The 15,434-nt window shown below is 34.1% G+C and overlaps 1 protein-coding gene across 1 annotated transcript in view; it reads left to right on the top strand.

The window, feature by feature from the left end:
• LYPLA1 (lysophospholipase I) overlaps positions 1 to 13,262 on the top strand; it is a 27,751-nt gene extending 14,489 nt beyond the window's left edge. The window contains exons 2-7 of the mRNA XM_012723017.1: positions 1,753 to 1,800; positions 3,252 to 3,322; positions 7,152 to 7,225; positions 8,723 to 8,824; positions 10,143 to 10,319; positions 11,149 to 13,262. Of these exons, the coding sequence (XP_012578471.1) occupies positions 1,760 to 1,800; positions 3,252 to 3,322; positions 7,152 to 7,225; positions 8,723 to 8,824; positions 10,143 to 10,319; positions 11,149 to 11,202 (519 nt within the window). The 5' untranslated portion in view covers positions 1,753 to 1,759 and the 3' untranslated portion in view covers positions 11,203 to 13,262. The remainder of the gene's footprint in view (positions 1 to 1,752; positions 1,801 to 3,251; positions 3,323 to 7,151; positions 7,226 to 8,722; positions 8,825 to 10,142; positions 10,320 to 11,148) is intronic.
• Positions 13,263 to 15,434: the final 2,172 nt, after the last annotated feature.

Raw genomic sequence — 15,434 nt, forward strand, 5'->3', positions numbered from 1 at the left:
AGGCCAGAGATGCGGAGGGTGAGAGGATTCACCAGAGACAGAGCGGGGAGCAGAACAGGCAGATGGACAAAGTACACTGCTGAGGGGAGCAGCAGGTCTGTCAGGAGAGGTCTGTCTGGCCATGTGGATCACCTCCGGGCAGGCAGGGATCGAACTCATGCTGAAGTGGCTTTAGCTTCTTATTGCTGTCCTTTAACCCGCTGCGCCACCAGGGAAGGCCTACAGTTGCTTTTTATCTTTTAAACACTGAGTTTAAAATAAAATTTACTTCTTAAACTAAAATTATTTCTGGGTTATGTTGAATTCATTTTTTTTTTTCAAGAAATTTCTTTTAGCTTACCAAATACCTGTTAAGTTCTAAATATATTCATGAGACATCTGAAGGTTATTTATCTGTCAGGTTTCTGAAAAATCTTTACAGTGTTGAAAATACTCCTTCATTTTCTATTTTGAGGTAATGTGATATCTACAGAAAGAATGCAGAATTGGAGTATAGTTTGAGTTCTTAAATTTTGAATTTAAATTTAATTCTTTAATTAAGAATTTTTTGAATTCTTAAAATGTTTATGTAAAAAAGCTTTTTAGAAATTCAGAAAATCAATAGAGTTGGCAAATTTTATATTAAAATGGGTTACTGAGAAGCAGTAGCCATGTTTATGTAAAAAAGCAGTAGCCAAATGTTTATGTAAAAAAGCTTTTTAGAAATTCAGAAAATCAATAGAGTTGGCAAATTTTATATTAAAATGGGTTACTGAGAAGCAGTAGCCATGAAGAATACAAATGGGATTAGATAAATTCTTTTAGGTTAGTAATTCATCCTCAGAAGTAGTAATAGCAGTGAAGCTGATAAATATAAAGAAGAGAATGGAGGTGAGACAATGTCTGAGATTAGGTAAGAAAATATTCCTTCCCCTTTATCCTGAAATGGAGGGTTTATCTTAGGTCTGTAAGCCACAGACATGCTTTGGCTAGGACAGCTGTGTACTCTACTATTGTGATTTGTGTACCACACAGAATTCTTGATTGTATTGGAAACTTTGTTGTATTGTTATTGGTCCCAAGTTTGAATTTGGCTTAATGATATTTTCTAATCTAAGGATGTTTATGTTCTCAAAGAAATTTAGATACGGCATCTTAATCCCAAGATAGATTTATTTCATAAGTCAGGAAGGTAGGGCTGAGATATAGTTATACACATTTATTTTTCTGTGGTGTCTAGATGATTTGATTACCCAGCAAATTTTAATCACTGACTTGATTTGGATGTAATGGCAAATCTTATATTTCCCTTTCTTACTTAGAAGTCTCCTAAAAACTAGTAGGCACATACTTAAGAACTAGAAAATAAAGAAATGTAACCTAGCACACAGGATTTGCTACAGTATTTGGGCAATAAATTGCTTATCTCCTTAGCCCCTTTACCAGAATATCATATTTTATACCTCCCTATTATCTTGGTTAATGATTTCCCTTCACATGTCTGATTTGAGAGCATTAAGTAAGGGCATTGAAAAACAAAAATGTTTTTTGTTTGCTGAGCTTTGTACTTTCACGTTGCTGCTCTGTCTTCAGAACACACTTGGATGGTGTGGAGAACAGAATTGTATAGATGTAGACGCAGTGAATCAGCTTAAATGTGAACATTGCGGCAGTTTTGTGTAAGCATTGTCTAAAGTGTTGGTATTTAGTAGGTTTTAGGCCTTATTGTATTCTTATTTTGCTGTTTATGCTGTTTATTTATTTCTTATGTAGACCAGTTATGCCTGTAACATTAAACATGAACATGGCCATGCCTTCTTGGTAAGTAAGAATTTACTTTTCAATAAGAACTTTTTATTTCTACTTTTTAGTCAGAAGTGCTTTTATATATAGCATTTTTAAATTAGCTATGATTTTGTTATATATAGTTACAGCTGTAATTAACTTTAACTTTGAATTAGCTTTAAATTTAACCTTTTTTCAGTCATAAACTTTTATAGTTTAGATTCAGGGATAAAGTTGAGTAACTGTATCAATAGGTGGAGAAACAGGAGAGAATGGCTAAATAGAAATACTATAGAAAATATTTTCTTCTGCTAAATAAACATTTGTTGATTTTGAATAACTCCATGTGGCAAGCACTCAGATTAGGACACAAAAATCATAATCTTTCCAACTTTCTGGGATTTTTTTAGGAAGCCAATTCTTTAGTTCTCAGTGTTCTCACTCACCTTCCTAGTATACTTTATGGTTAGGAACCAGTGTCAGTTCTTTGTTCCTCTGAGGCACTCCCAGACTGTGATTTCTTTTTTTCATTTATGGTGGCAGGAGGTAGAAAGGAAATGAAAATGAGTCAGGTGTCAAAGTCATTACCTTTAAAGGACCTGATGGCAGGTGTTTCAGAAAGCAGCTGGAAGAAATCAGTCTGGAAGTGGCTGGGCAGAACAAAGAACTGACACTATTTTCTTTATTTTACCGCAAAGGATTCCATTTAAATAGTCAGTTCATGGCCTGGACTGGTTTTTTACTTCTTAACCCTCCTCTTTTCCCAGTGACATTTTGCTCTCTCAACTTTAGTCATCCACAGTCATTTCTGGGCCTTGTCAGCTGGAACTATTCCATCTCTGAGTTTGCTTCCCTGTATCCACACTATTTGTTCTTAGGGTATAGTCTATTGTATTCTCTACTTGTTCATTCCTACCCCTGTTCTTAAATCTTCCTACTCTGGCACAATTCCTATCCAGAACTTAAAATTTCTGTGTAATGTTTCTGAAAACCATAATCATGTTACATGAGTAAGAGACAGATATAGAAAGGAAGGTTTCCCATGGTCTCTGGTTTGCATATCAACAATGCATGTTGAAAAGTTCAGCACAATATGGGTGGAGATCACTATAAAAACCTATGTTCAACAGTGACATGACACTAATCCATTGAATTGACTTAAGATGCAATAGAAGGAGAAATGATTAGTTAGGATTACAGACTTTTTAATATTGATTGAGATTACTACTAGACAGACTATAAAGTTGGTGTAGGTAATTTCTTACATGTTCTTATCCAGAAATGTTGACTCTCACATTAGAATCCTTTCTAGTTAGGATAAAAGAATTAACACATTAAAGTTAATTGCTTGACCTCTGTAGATATTTTGAATTTCATGTTCTAGAGAATGTCTTTGGTTAGCCAAAATACCATGCGTTTAGTAAAATGTACTTGCCAGGAGACCATTATTTTTAGAATAAAATTATTCTTTTAATCTTATTTTGTAGGTTTGATATAATTGGACTTTCACCAGATTCACAAGAGGATGAACCTGGAATTAAACAGGCAGCAGAAAATTGTAAGTAGAGAAAAGTTTATAAAGACAAAAGCATTCTTAAATGTTTTTAGTGGGTTCAGTAGTCTTACTGATGTTGATGAAATGTTAATTATCTGAACTAGGGGATTGGTGCTGTTTTCTTCCTTTCTGATTGTCATCTAATTTGTTTACTTTGATAGCCACATGGACTTTATTGAGATAAGGTCAAAAGAGGTAAGGTGGATAGGGAAGAATGGCATTTATCAAGCCTCAGCTCTGTCAGATACATAATTTTGCTTTGATTTACATAGGTAAATGAAGAAAATAGAACTTTAAAAGTTGAGACTAGTTATCTTCATTAAGAATAGTTTATATAAAGATACGTAATAACTTATAATAAAATAATTATTAATATCAGTGGTCAATTTTATGTGGTTGTAATAGAAGCCACTGATTGCACATAGAATTAAATAAGCTAGGTAATTCATAAATTCATCTCATTTGACATCCTAATGAAGTTAAGTGTTAGCTATATTGAATCTCTAAAGTCTTACATTCTGGTTCATTTTCCCTAATGAACATGATAATTCTGTTTATTATTTTTGGGTGAAAGCATAAAAAAACACTAACTCATTAGGAGAAATACATTTTAGGAAAAGCATCTTTTCAGAAGCATCTTTTTTAAAACATACATATATGTATATATATATGTGTGTGTTACAAATACTTTTTAAGCAGACAAGGATTGAGTTTAGAAGATTCTGAGTGGTGGCACAGCTTGCAGTGATGCCTCGCTGTGAATATATATTGCAGATGTGAGAGGTGTGTACACAGGGAGTTAGGACACACTCTTCTACTTTTTATAGTTGTTTGAAATTTTCCAAAATAATTAAAAAAACAGAATCCTTTAAAAATCTTTTAAGCACTTTTAAACAGGGTGGATGCATTCAAAAGATATTGGATGTTTGGGAATGTCAAACCAAGAACCCTGGTTTTTGAGGATCATCTAGGTCAAAGCTCTAAAATCCTAGACTAGGATTTTGCCAAAAACTGTGCATGACAAAAATACATACTAGGGTATGAGAGTGAGTGTTAGCCCATGTGAAAGTTAGGGGGTTAGCCTGTAGGGAAGATAAGTGGTCTGTGAGTTACAGAGTGAAAAGTTCTGTCCTCATGAGAGAACTGGCCTATGAAATACTTGTCATTCTTTTTCTAAGGTGATAGCTGGAGAATAATAGAACTAGGGAAGAAAGGAGTCTATTCGAGGGCTGACAGAATATTCTACTGAACAAGGAAGAGTGTTCATGTTAGTTCCAAGAAACATAGTGGCACCCTTAATGTTATGCAAAGGGTGATTGAAATTATAACCTATAACCACAGCTGATCTGTCATTGTAGTTAACTTTTGTCTCAGCAAGTAGTGTAACCAACAGGAATAAAGCTCTGTGGAAATAAGAAAAAAGAGCCCTAATAACTCCCTGTTGACTTGTAGCTAACATTTATTAGACCCCAACCACACACAGCTGGACTATTTTTGCCACTTCTGTATCATCTTCTAACTGTGCAGTCTTCCCTCAATAAATCCCTTATTCCTTGAAACTTCCTTTATGAAAGCCAATTTTTTTGATAAAGAAGTATATAATTGAAGATTTAATCATAAAAATATCTTTTAATTGAAGTTAACATTGTTTTATATTGTTGTTTGTGTTTTAGATGTATAGGACCTTCCCCTTCAGGTGGTGCTGACATTCTGTACCACCACGAATCACCCATAGTCCATTGTACTCCCTAACCACTTTCTTCTTCCCTCTCTCCTCTCCTCCTGATAGCCTCAGTTCTGTAGTCAGCTTTGTAAGGTTTATTGTTTGGCTTTATATGATCCTTTGGTTTCTCTGTATTCCAATACAAGTGACGTGACCCAGTATTTGTCTTTCTCCAGATTTATTTCACTTAACATAATTCTCTAGCTCCATCCATGTTTTGGCAAATGGCAAGAGTTTATATTTTGATTGCTGAGTAGTAGTTCACTGTGTATATATATCACATCTTTCTGATTGACTCATTTGTATTTAAGCACTTAAGATGTTTCCATAGTTTGACTCTTGTAAACAATGCTGCATTAAACATGGGAGTGCATATTTCTTTCTAATTGGTGTTTTTTGTCTATTCCATTCCTCGGATAGATACCTAGGAGTGAAATTCTGGGTCATATGGTAAAACAATTTTTAATCTTTTGAGAAACTTCCACACTGTTTTCCATAGGGGCTGAACCGGTCTACATTTCCCCAACAATGTAAGAGTATTCCTTTTTCTCCACATCCCTCCTAGCATTTGTTTTGGGTCTTTTTGGTAAGGGCCATTCTCAGAGGTGTGAAGTGGTATCTCATTGTGGTTTTGATCTGCATTTCCCTGACAGTAAGTGGTGATGAACATTTTTTCATGTGCCTGTTGGCCATCTGTAGGTCTTCTTTAGCAGTGTCTATTTAGGGGTCTCCCTGTTGGTGCAAGGGGTGAAAACGCAGCACTATCAAGCTATAAGTTTGATCTCTGGCCTGAGAGGTGACCCACGTGGCATGGCAGACCCCTCCTGTCTTGCCCAGTGTTCTCCTCAGCAGTGTATTTTATCAGTCTGCTTTTTCTGCTCCCCATTCTGTGTCTGGGGAACCTGCTCACCCCCCACATCTCTGGCCTGTATGTACCCCAGCTCTTGTATGCATAAATAAAATCTTTTTTAAAAATGTCTATTTAGCTCTTTACCTTTTTTTTTGAGTTGTATAAGTTCTTTGTAGATCTTGGATTTGCACCCCTTGTCAGATATATATATGCAGATATTTTCTCTCAGCAGTAGTGTGTGTTTTGGTGATTTTGTTGTCAGAAACTTTTTAGTTCTATGGTATTCCAATTGTTTATATTCATGTTTGCTTTCCTTACTGTTGGGGACAAATCTACAAAGACTTCTTTGAAGACTGTGTCGTGTGGTGTTTTCTTCTGTTTTTACAGTTTCAGGTCTTACATCCAAGACTTTTGTCTATTTCGAGTTGATTTTTGAATATGGTGTGAAATAGTGGTCTAATTCCACTCTTTTGCTTGCAGCTGTCCAGTTTCCCCAACACCACGTACCGAAGAGGCTTTCCTTGCTTCAATGTGTATTCTTAGCTCCTTTGTTGTAGGTTAACTGTCCATATATAGGTATGGGTTTATTTCTGGGCTCCCAATTCTGTTCCATTGGTCTGTGTCTGTTTTTGTTCTAGTACCATCCTGAAAAACAAGTTAAAAATTAAGAGACACTAATTTGTAAAATAAGCAGTTATACCAAAAATACAGGACTAATTGAAAAGAAAATAAAATCTAAGAGTAATCAAGTAGCATGCTTAATTATGTGTGTCAAAATATTTTGAAGAAACTAGTCTATTTTTTCCAGTCACTTAGAGACTATAGGAAAAATAAACGTGCTTTCCTTTTAAGTAATAGAATGAACTGTTTAAACACTGTAAATCCCAAACCATGTAATTATTTAACTGCTTCAAATTTAAAGTAACAACTTACAGGTACAAATGTCTGCAATTCACTGAAAACAGCGAAATAATAAATGCATATGAGCAGAATTGACTATATGTAAAATAGTATTTATTAATGAAAGAACTGTTGTTTCCAAATCATCAAACAAGAAATAATTTGTTTAAGCAGCACCCGTGAAGTCTTAGTTTTATTTTTAAAAAATGCATTCTTATTTTGTTTAATGGATTGCTTCAAGTTTTTCACTCATTCCATCTTATTATATATTTTACTTTTATGTTATTTTTCCTATTTAAATTATATTAATTGGCTTAGCTTTGAAAATATCAGTGATTAACTTTCCATGTTGTTTTTAGTGAAAGCTTTGATAGATCAAGAAGTGAAGAATGGCATTCCTTCTGACAGAATTATTTTAGGAGGATTTTCTCAGGTAAGAGTTCTAAAGTTTAGTTTGTATATCACTACAGTCAGAGTGTGTGTGTGTGTGTGTGTATTTGTGTATACACACACACACATATACATATCTTGCTTGATATATTACTTACCTTTGATGCTGAATTCAGTTTGGACTAGAAACAATTACTACTAGAGAACACTCTTGTTTTTCTACTTTTCTTTGTTCAGTTATAGCTTACACTATAGGTTATGCCTTGAAAACAAGTAAATTGATTGGAATCTGGAATATAGTTTCCTAAAATAAACATATACATGTATATAAATACATATATTAGTAAATATGTTTTTTAAGTTTTATGTATCCTCTTAAATAAAACTCTGTAAACAGAGGTATAAATTATCTGTCCTAAGAGGGAACTATTACATGGAGACAGAAGACAAGTGAATTTCTTTACTCTTTTATCATATAAAATAGGATTTGGGACCTCCCTGTTGGCCTAGGAATTAAATCTCAGGCTCTCACCTCTACAAACTGAGTTTGATCCCTAGCCCCCTGGGCCCACATATGGCACAGCAGATCTCTCTTGTGCTGCTCCCGTTAGCAGTATATTGCAGCAGATCTGTCTGCTTTGCCTTTTCTGTCTCTGGTGAATCCTCTCACCACCACCACCACCCCACCTCCCCACATACAAACACCTCTGGCCTACACCCCAGTTCTTCTATGCCAAAATAATTTTAAAAAATTCTTTAAAATAAATTTTTTAGTTTTGTATAGAAGAACTGGGGTGTAGGCTTGAGGTGCAAGGGGGAGAGAGATGGGGGAAGGTGTTGATCATCCTGATGCAGATGGGAAGGAACATAGTTTCCAGGCACAGGATGTTCTGATCTGGGAACAGATATTTTAGTGATGTCTTCTCCGTAATGCTTATTATCTTGAATACCTATTTTGGAAATCAGTATCAGTGTAAGGCTAGATTTGATTTTATGCCTATGAATTTTCAGAAGAGAATATGGTATCAGTAAATTCAGAATATTCCTAAGGCAGTTGTAATTGCAGCAGCTTATTATACAATTAACTATATCTTGACTGTGATTGGGTAGTCACGGTATAGTGTGTTTGTATTGCTGTTAGTTTGTCTGATTTGATTTGACATCAGTTTCCCAGTTCGATATCTTTTTTTTTTTAAGACCTATTTATTTATGTATACAGAACTGGGGTACAGTCCAGGGATGCAGGGCCGGTGAGAGGATTCACCAGAGACAGAGTAGAGAGCAGAATAGGCCGACTGACGATGTACACTGCTGAGAGGAGCAGTGGGCAGGTCAGGAGAGGTCTGCCACACCATGTGGATCACCTCCGGGCTGGGATCAAACTCATGCTGAAGTGGCTATAGCTTCTTAGTGCTGTGCTTTAACCCTCTGCGCCACCAGGGAGGGCCCCCTTGTTTGTTATCTTACAGACATTGAACAAGAGATTAAGTTACTGTAGCAGAGGATACGTTCCATTGATCTTCTCAACTTATCTTTCCAGGGAGGAGCTTTATCTTTATACACTGCTCTTACCACACAGCAAAAACTGGCAGGGGTCACTGCACTCAGTTGCTGGCTTCCGCTGCGTTCTTCATTTACACAGGTATCCTGATTAATACATCAAATTCTAGCACTGGGAAAAGGATCGTTTTATTTATTTATTTTTAAAATAAACCTAATATTTTTAGGATGTTTCAGGTTCACAGCAAAATTGCCTAGAAAGTACAAAAGTTCCCATAAAACCTCCTCCCCACTCATGGAACCTCCCCCACTATTGACATCCTGCATCAGTGGTACTTCTGTTACAGTTGATGACCCCACAGACTCATTATCAGAAGCCCATAATTTACATTAGTATCCCCTTTTAAAGAATTTTCTTAGACTTTTGTAATATATTCTTAGGCTTTATCTGTATATTATGTCATCATCAAACTTTATATTTGAAGGGTCTTAGTATATGTAAATTTTGCATGTAGAAATATTTTTGAACATTGAATTTGCTGTTTGCTAGTAGAATTTTGCCATTGAATATAATTTTTGTTACTTAATAGGTACTTGAATAACATTGTTCGTCATTGTTATGACATTAATTAAAAAAAAAAATCAGTTCCCAGCCAATGCTACTGTCTTTGGAGTTTGTGCATTCTCCCCATGTCTGCCTCTTTCCTCCGTGTACTCCCAAGGATGTCCATGTGAGGTTCATTGACATTTCTCAGTTGTCACAGATGGAGGCAGAGTGGGTAGGTGTGTGAGTGTACCTGTGATGGAAGAGTTTCCTTTCCAGGGTTGGTTCCCATCTGCATTCTGAACTGGCAGATAGACTTTAACTACCCATGACCCTGAAATGGAATAAGGGGATTGGAAGATAAATAGATGACTACATGTTTTTGTTTAATATTACAAGTGTTACAGGTATTTATTTATAAATTTGTTGATGTTTTTGTGGCCAGAATTATGCAGTGGGAACTTGATTCTAGTTTTATCCTTTTGATCAAATTGGTTTCATTGTATGTCTTTTCATGTAAAGTCAGTTTTCAAAAATCTGGACAAAGCTGAGGACTTACTGTATATATTACACTAGGGAGATGTTATTAAATTAGTTAAATAAAACTTAGAGGAACACGATTCAACTGAAATATACCTGTAATGTCAAGATAGTGAAAATATCTAGTAATTAATATACAGTCTGCTTCATGGAACTCATTCATTGGGAAAACATTTTCAGAATTAGACAGCATAATCATAAGTGCTATAGAAGTTTAGATAAAGTAATATGGGGAGTATAAGAATGGAAGGAATTTAATTTCTGTGGCCAATTATTATAATAACATATTGTACATGTACTTAGTTTTAAATGCCTGACATAATGTTTTATACATTTGAATTATTAATACTTGTTTGTTGTCTTTTTTTTTTTTCAGGGTCCCATCAGTGGTATTAATAGAGATATTTCTGTTCTCCAGTGCCATGGAGATTGTGACCCATTAGTTCCCCTAATGTTTGGCGCTCTTACTGTAGAAAAGCTAAAAACATTGGTAGATCCAGCCAATGTAACCTTCAAAACCTACGAAGGCCTGATGCATAGTTCATGTCACCAGGTAAATGTTTGGAAACAGTGATTCAAGGGATATACTGTTAAATTTTCCATGTGGTATTTTTAAGAAAATACACTTGATTGAGATTTAGTTTAAAGGAGTTAATCAAGTCATACCTCATAATTTTAAAGTGTAGAAAAATAGACCACTTTCATGCTATCTTTCTCTTTTGAGTGACTCAGTTATAATCAATTTCTCTAAATTGCTAATTTGTGAGCCTGTGAAGCATTAACCCTTGAAATACTGGTGATAACAAAGGTAAATATGGTTGAGGGAGATGAGAAAATAGAGTCGAGTACAGGAGTCTTCTGTGAAAGTTACTTCAATAATAAGTAATTTGGCATGTTCACTTTCAAATTTTTTTGGGTCTTAGTTCCATGCTTTCTTTCAAATGGGTGGATAATTGTATATAAATCTTCGTGAAAGGCACAAATATTTTGTTATGAATTTAGTATTTCATTCAAATAAGGAATATTAAAAGCTAGAATTTTCCAGTAATACTTTACAGTAATTCTCCATATAGATATTGTCATTTCTAAATCCCCATTCTCCTACCCACTCCACCAGTGTTTTGTTTTGTTCAAGTGTAATAAAATGCATACCATTTTTATGAGATTAGATAATAGATGAGTTATCATTTGCGTGTGCCAAAATAATTATAGGTAAAGTTCTAAAATTTTGGAGCCTTGTTTCTCTAACTTTTTTAAAATTACAGTAGTGAAAATATGGTGTCGTCTTAATTCATAACATGGATTTAAATAATGGAATTTTAGTGGGGATTTAATTTCTGATTCATGTAAATGTTCATTAAAACCCACTTTATTCCAAACAGGAAATGATGGATATCAAGCAATTCATTGATAAACTTCTACCTCCAGTTGATTGACTTCACTAAGAGGCCTTGTATAGAAGTACACCAGCATCATTGTAGTAGAATATAAACCCTTTCCTGTGTCCAATCTTGAAACTTCTAAATGTTTGCAGTGTTAAAAGTTTTGCAAATGCACACCAATGACACAGACTAAATAATTTCTCCTCATGGGAAATTTATGATCCTTTAGTTTCTGTAAATGCATTTGTATATGATCCAGAATATACTAGTATTAAAATAGATGAATCAGCTAGTTTCTTTCCCCAAATGTAATTTGGCAAAACAATAAAATACTGTAACCAAATTTTTATTACATCATTTGAAAATTATTAGTAGGCTTAGTGAAAACTTGTTCAGGTGTAAATGAGCAGTTATGATATTAAACAATTTATGCATGCTGTGACTTAATCTATGGACTTACTCCAAAATTACTTAGTCACCATGCAGTATCGGTATTTTTATATTTGTATTCAAATATACTTAATGACTGCAATATGTAAGGATGAAGTGGTATACATTTTCAAAGAGGTGGTATTACATTATTCCTAATAATAGGGACAATGTTTCTAAGTCAGTAAGGAGTAATATTTTCTCTTCAGATAATGGCCCTTTTATTTTAGGGACCAGACCTTTCTTTCCCCACTTAGCATTTCTATTAAATTTTTTTCCTCTACGGAAGAAATGTGTTTTTTTCATTAACCATCATAACAGACCAAGTATTCCATCCTTGACATAGATATGTGCTATCAATATATGCTGTAATTTGATACTCTGAATCGTAGATATGGTGTTTAAAGTGTATTTATTCTTACATAAAGAAACCAGGCATTACTTCAAACTTCCTACACTTAATTGCTGACACTATACTTTAGTTCAGAGTTAAATCTATTTAATTATTAGAATTACCATTCTAGATATTGAGTAATTTGGGTTTTAATTTTCTGTAATCAACTGAACATTTGATTAGGTCACAATCTAGTATGTTCTGGGCTTTTTAAGATTTATCTTAACTGTAACTTTTGAGATGATTCTCCTTAGAGAATTTTAGTTTACTTATTTTTATATATGTTTGAAATCAACTACTGTAGGAAATGAGGAATCCCTTAGAAAAACTTGCTTTACTTTTATGTGACAGTTGACTTAATTGAGATTTTCACTTTAGTTGTGTTTTTCAACTAGTTTTTGTGCAAACATAAAAATAGAAATTATTTGATTTCAAGTAGTCAAATCTTTCAAATTAGTGGTAAAAATTATTTGAAGCAAGTATATGGGTAATAAAAGTTTTGTCAGAACTCAGTATAGTTGGTAGTGTTACCACAGTTTAAGGTGTACCAAAAATGTACATTCAATATACTCAAACTGTTCACTTTTCTGCTGTATTCCAACTGACTGAAAAAATGTTAGGAATGCATTTTTATAAATGGGTGCTAATTGATAATGGAAATAATTTAGTGATGGATTATATAGAATGTTAACAGTGAAGCCATATGTTTATCTCTGGATTTAAAATTTTTAAACAATCACTTATGACATTATTTTGCTTTACCTGGAAGAATGTAAACTGTTTTAGTTATATAAATCAGCAAGCTCTAATTTATGGCCAGAAATTCCGTTGAAACGTTGTGCTATAATGTGGGATATATAAATCTTTTTTCATGGTTTCTAGCAATGTGAAATAAAATTTAATTCTGACTTTTCTGTGACTGCCTTTTTGTATGTTATCTTTACTCTTTGATTAATGAACTGAATGTCTGAAAATGAGTAAAATGACAGTGTAATTACAAGAATCTGCAGAAAGTTTTGATGATAGTTTAGGGTTGGCCTGAAATGGATCCAGGCATAATGAAAGCGCTTGTCACTCAATAAGGTGGAAAACACTTATAATTTGTTTTTCTGTGTTTCTAGCTTATGTATGAAGTTTTAGTGTGTTCCTCTGTCTCTTCCTTTTTTCTAGTATTTACAGGAGTAACTTAATGCCATTAATCAGTTATCTAAATAGTTTTTCTCCTCCTATTTCTCCTCCTATTGACTTCTAACTTCTCCCAATAAAGAAATTCTTTCTGTTCTGTCTCTTACGTAGTCTTTCAGTTTCTGCTTTTAAATGTTTAGCATCAACAGCTAACTTTGTTATGAGACTGTTTATTTATTTTAAAATGACACTGATGTTAAGAGTTTTCTATACCAGAAATGTTGTCTCAAACTTCAACTGTTTTAGATTTTTTCCTCAAGGCAATACTTTATTTCATGTGATAATCTTCCCATCATTAAGTTGTGTTCTTATTTTTCGCATGAGCAGTATTTGAAATTATTTGAACAAGATATATGAACAATATTTTAAAATACTGTGACTACAGTTTAAGATAATAAAGATCATACATTGCAAAATCACAGTCAATATCAAACTCAATGGTAGTATAAAAATTTTCCTTTAAGGTTAGGAGCTAGGTGAAGATGTCTACTCTCACCACTTCTATTTAATTTTAACTTAGTATTAGAGGTCTTGGTGCAGTTACAAAACAAAAAGAAATAGAGTCCAAATTGGAAAAAAAAGAAAATCATTATTTGCAAATTGTATTAAAAACCCTGGGCCCTTCCTGGCGGCTTAGAGGGTTAAAGTGCAGAATTATGAAACTGTAGCTGCTTCAGCAGAAGTTCGATCCTAGACCAGGAAGGTGACCCACATGGTGTGGCAGACCTCTCCTGTCTCACCTGCTGCCCCCCTCATTATCGTACTTCATCAGTCTACCTGTTTTGCGCCCTACTCTGTCTCGTGAATCATCTCACTGCCCCTGCACCTCTGGCCTGTACCCCAGTTTGTTATGCATTGGTAAGTCTTTTTTAAAAATAAATAAAAAATAAAAACCTAAAGACTCCACCAAAAAACTATTAGAAATGAAGATAGGTTGGAAAATGGTAGTTTACAAGTAATGAGCAAGAAGAAAAGAAGTTAAAGCTATCCTATTTAACAATTACTACAAAAAAGTAAATACGTAAGTATAAATTTAGCAAACGAGGTGAAAGATCTATACAATGAAAACTGTAACACAGTTAAAAGATAACACGGGGCCCTCCCTAGTGGCACAGTGGATTACAGCACAGCACTAAGAAGCTAAAGCCTCTTCAGCATGAATTCGATCCCCGCCCAGGAGGTGATCCACATAGCGTGGCAGACCTCTTCTGACCAGCCTGCTGCTCCCCTCAGCTGTGTACTTGGACTATCTGCTTATTCTGCTCCCCACTCTGTCTCTAGTGAACCCTCTCACTACCCCTGCATGTCTAGCTCGCAGAACTGGCCCAGTTCTGTATGTATGAATAAATAAATTTTAAGAAAAAAAAAGATAACTGACACAAAAAGATGGAAAGCAACCCCATTTTCATAGGAGGGGAGAATTAGTCAAATGACCATTCTACCAAGAGCAACATACAGATTAATGCAATCTATTAATATTTCAATGTTATTTTTTTTTTTAAAGAAAATAGAATCCAAAATCCTAACATTTATATGGCATCAAAACAGATATAGCAACTTTGGAGAAAAAAAATAGGGACATATTACCTGGTTTTAAAATATAAGCAATAGCAACTAAAACTCTGGTATTTGGATTGAAATAGACATAGACCACGGGAGCAGAACAAGAGCTCAGAAATAAATTTGCACATATATACCTTATTTATGACAAAAGAGGTAAAACCATATAATGGAGAAAGAAAAATCTCTTAAATGGTGATGGGGAAGCAAACTAAATCACAGTGTCCATAAAAAAAATAATTAAAAGTGAATTAAGAATGTAAGACCTGAAGACATAAGGACATAGTAGAAAACATCATTGACACATTTCACCACATAAGTGATATTGGGGACTCAACACCACCAAAAGAAATGAAAACATAATTTAAAAAGAAATGGCTATTAAAAGACTGAGGTTACCAGAGGTGAAGAGTGGGGATCAGAATCAAATTGAAGGGGTAGAATGGGTGTTTTATTTTAAAAAAAAAGTATATATTGTGCTCAAATTAGATGTCAGTGTGGTACTATTAATATATCTATACAGATGACAATGTCACCTATAATATATATGCATATATATGTGCTTTATGTATATAAAATGTACTTTGTATAATATATATTCTATATACATCTAATGTGCATATATAATAGATAATATTTATCTATTGCAGTCAGTTTTACTGCTACTTTTTCCAAGTCAGTACATTTCTACTCTCCCAGCTTAACATTCTATTTTGTA

The sequence above is a fragment of the Condylura cristata genome, unplaced genomic scaffold, assembly GCF_000260355.1.
Source record: "Condylura cristata isolate star-nosed mole 26May11 unplaced genomic scaffold, ConCri1.0 scaffold00009, whole genome shotgun sequence".
NCBI lineage: Eukaryota > Metazoa > Chordata > Mammalia > Eulipotyphla > Talpidae > Condylura > Condylura cristata.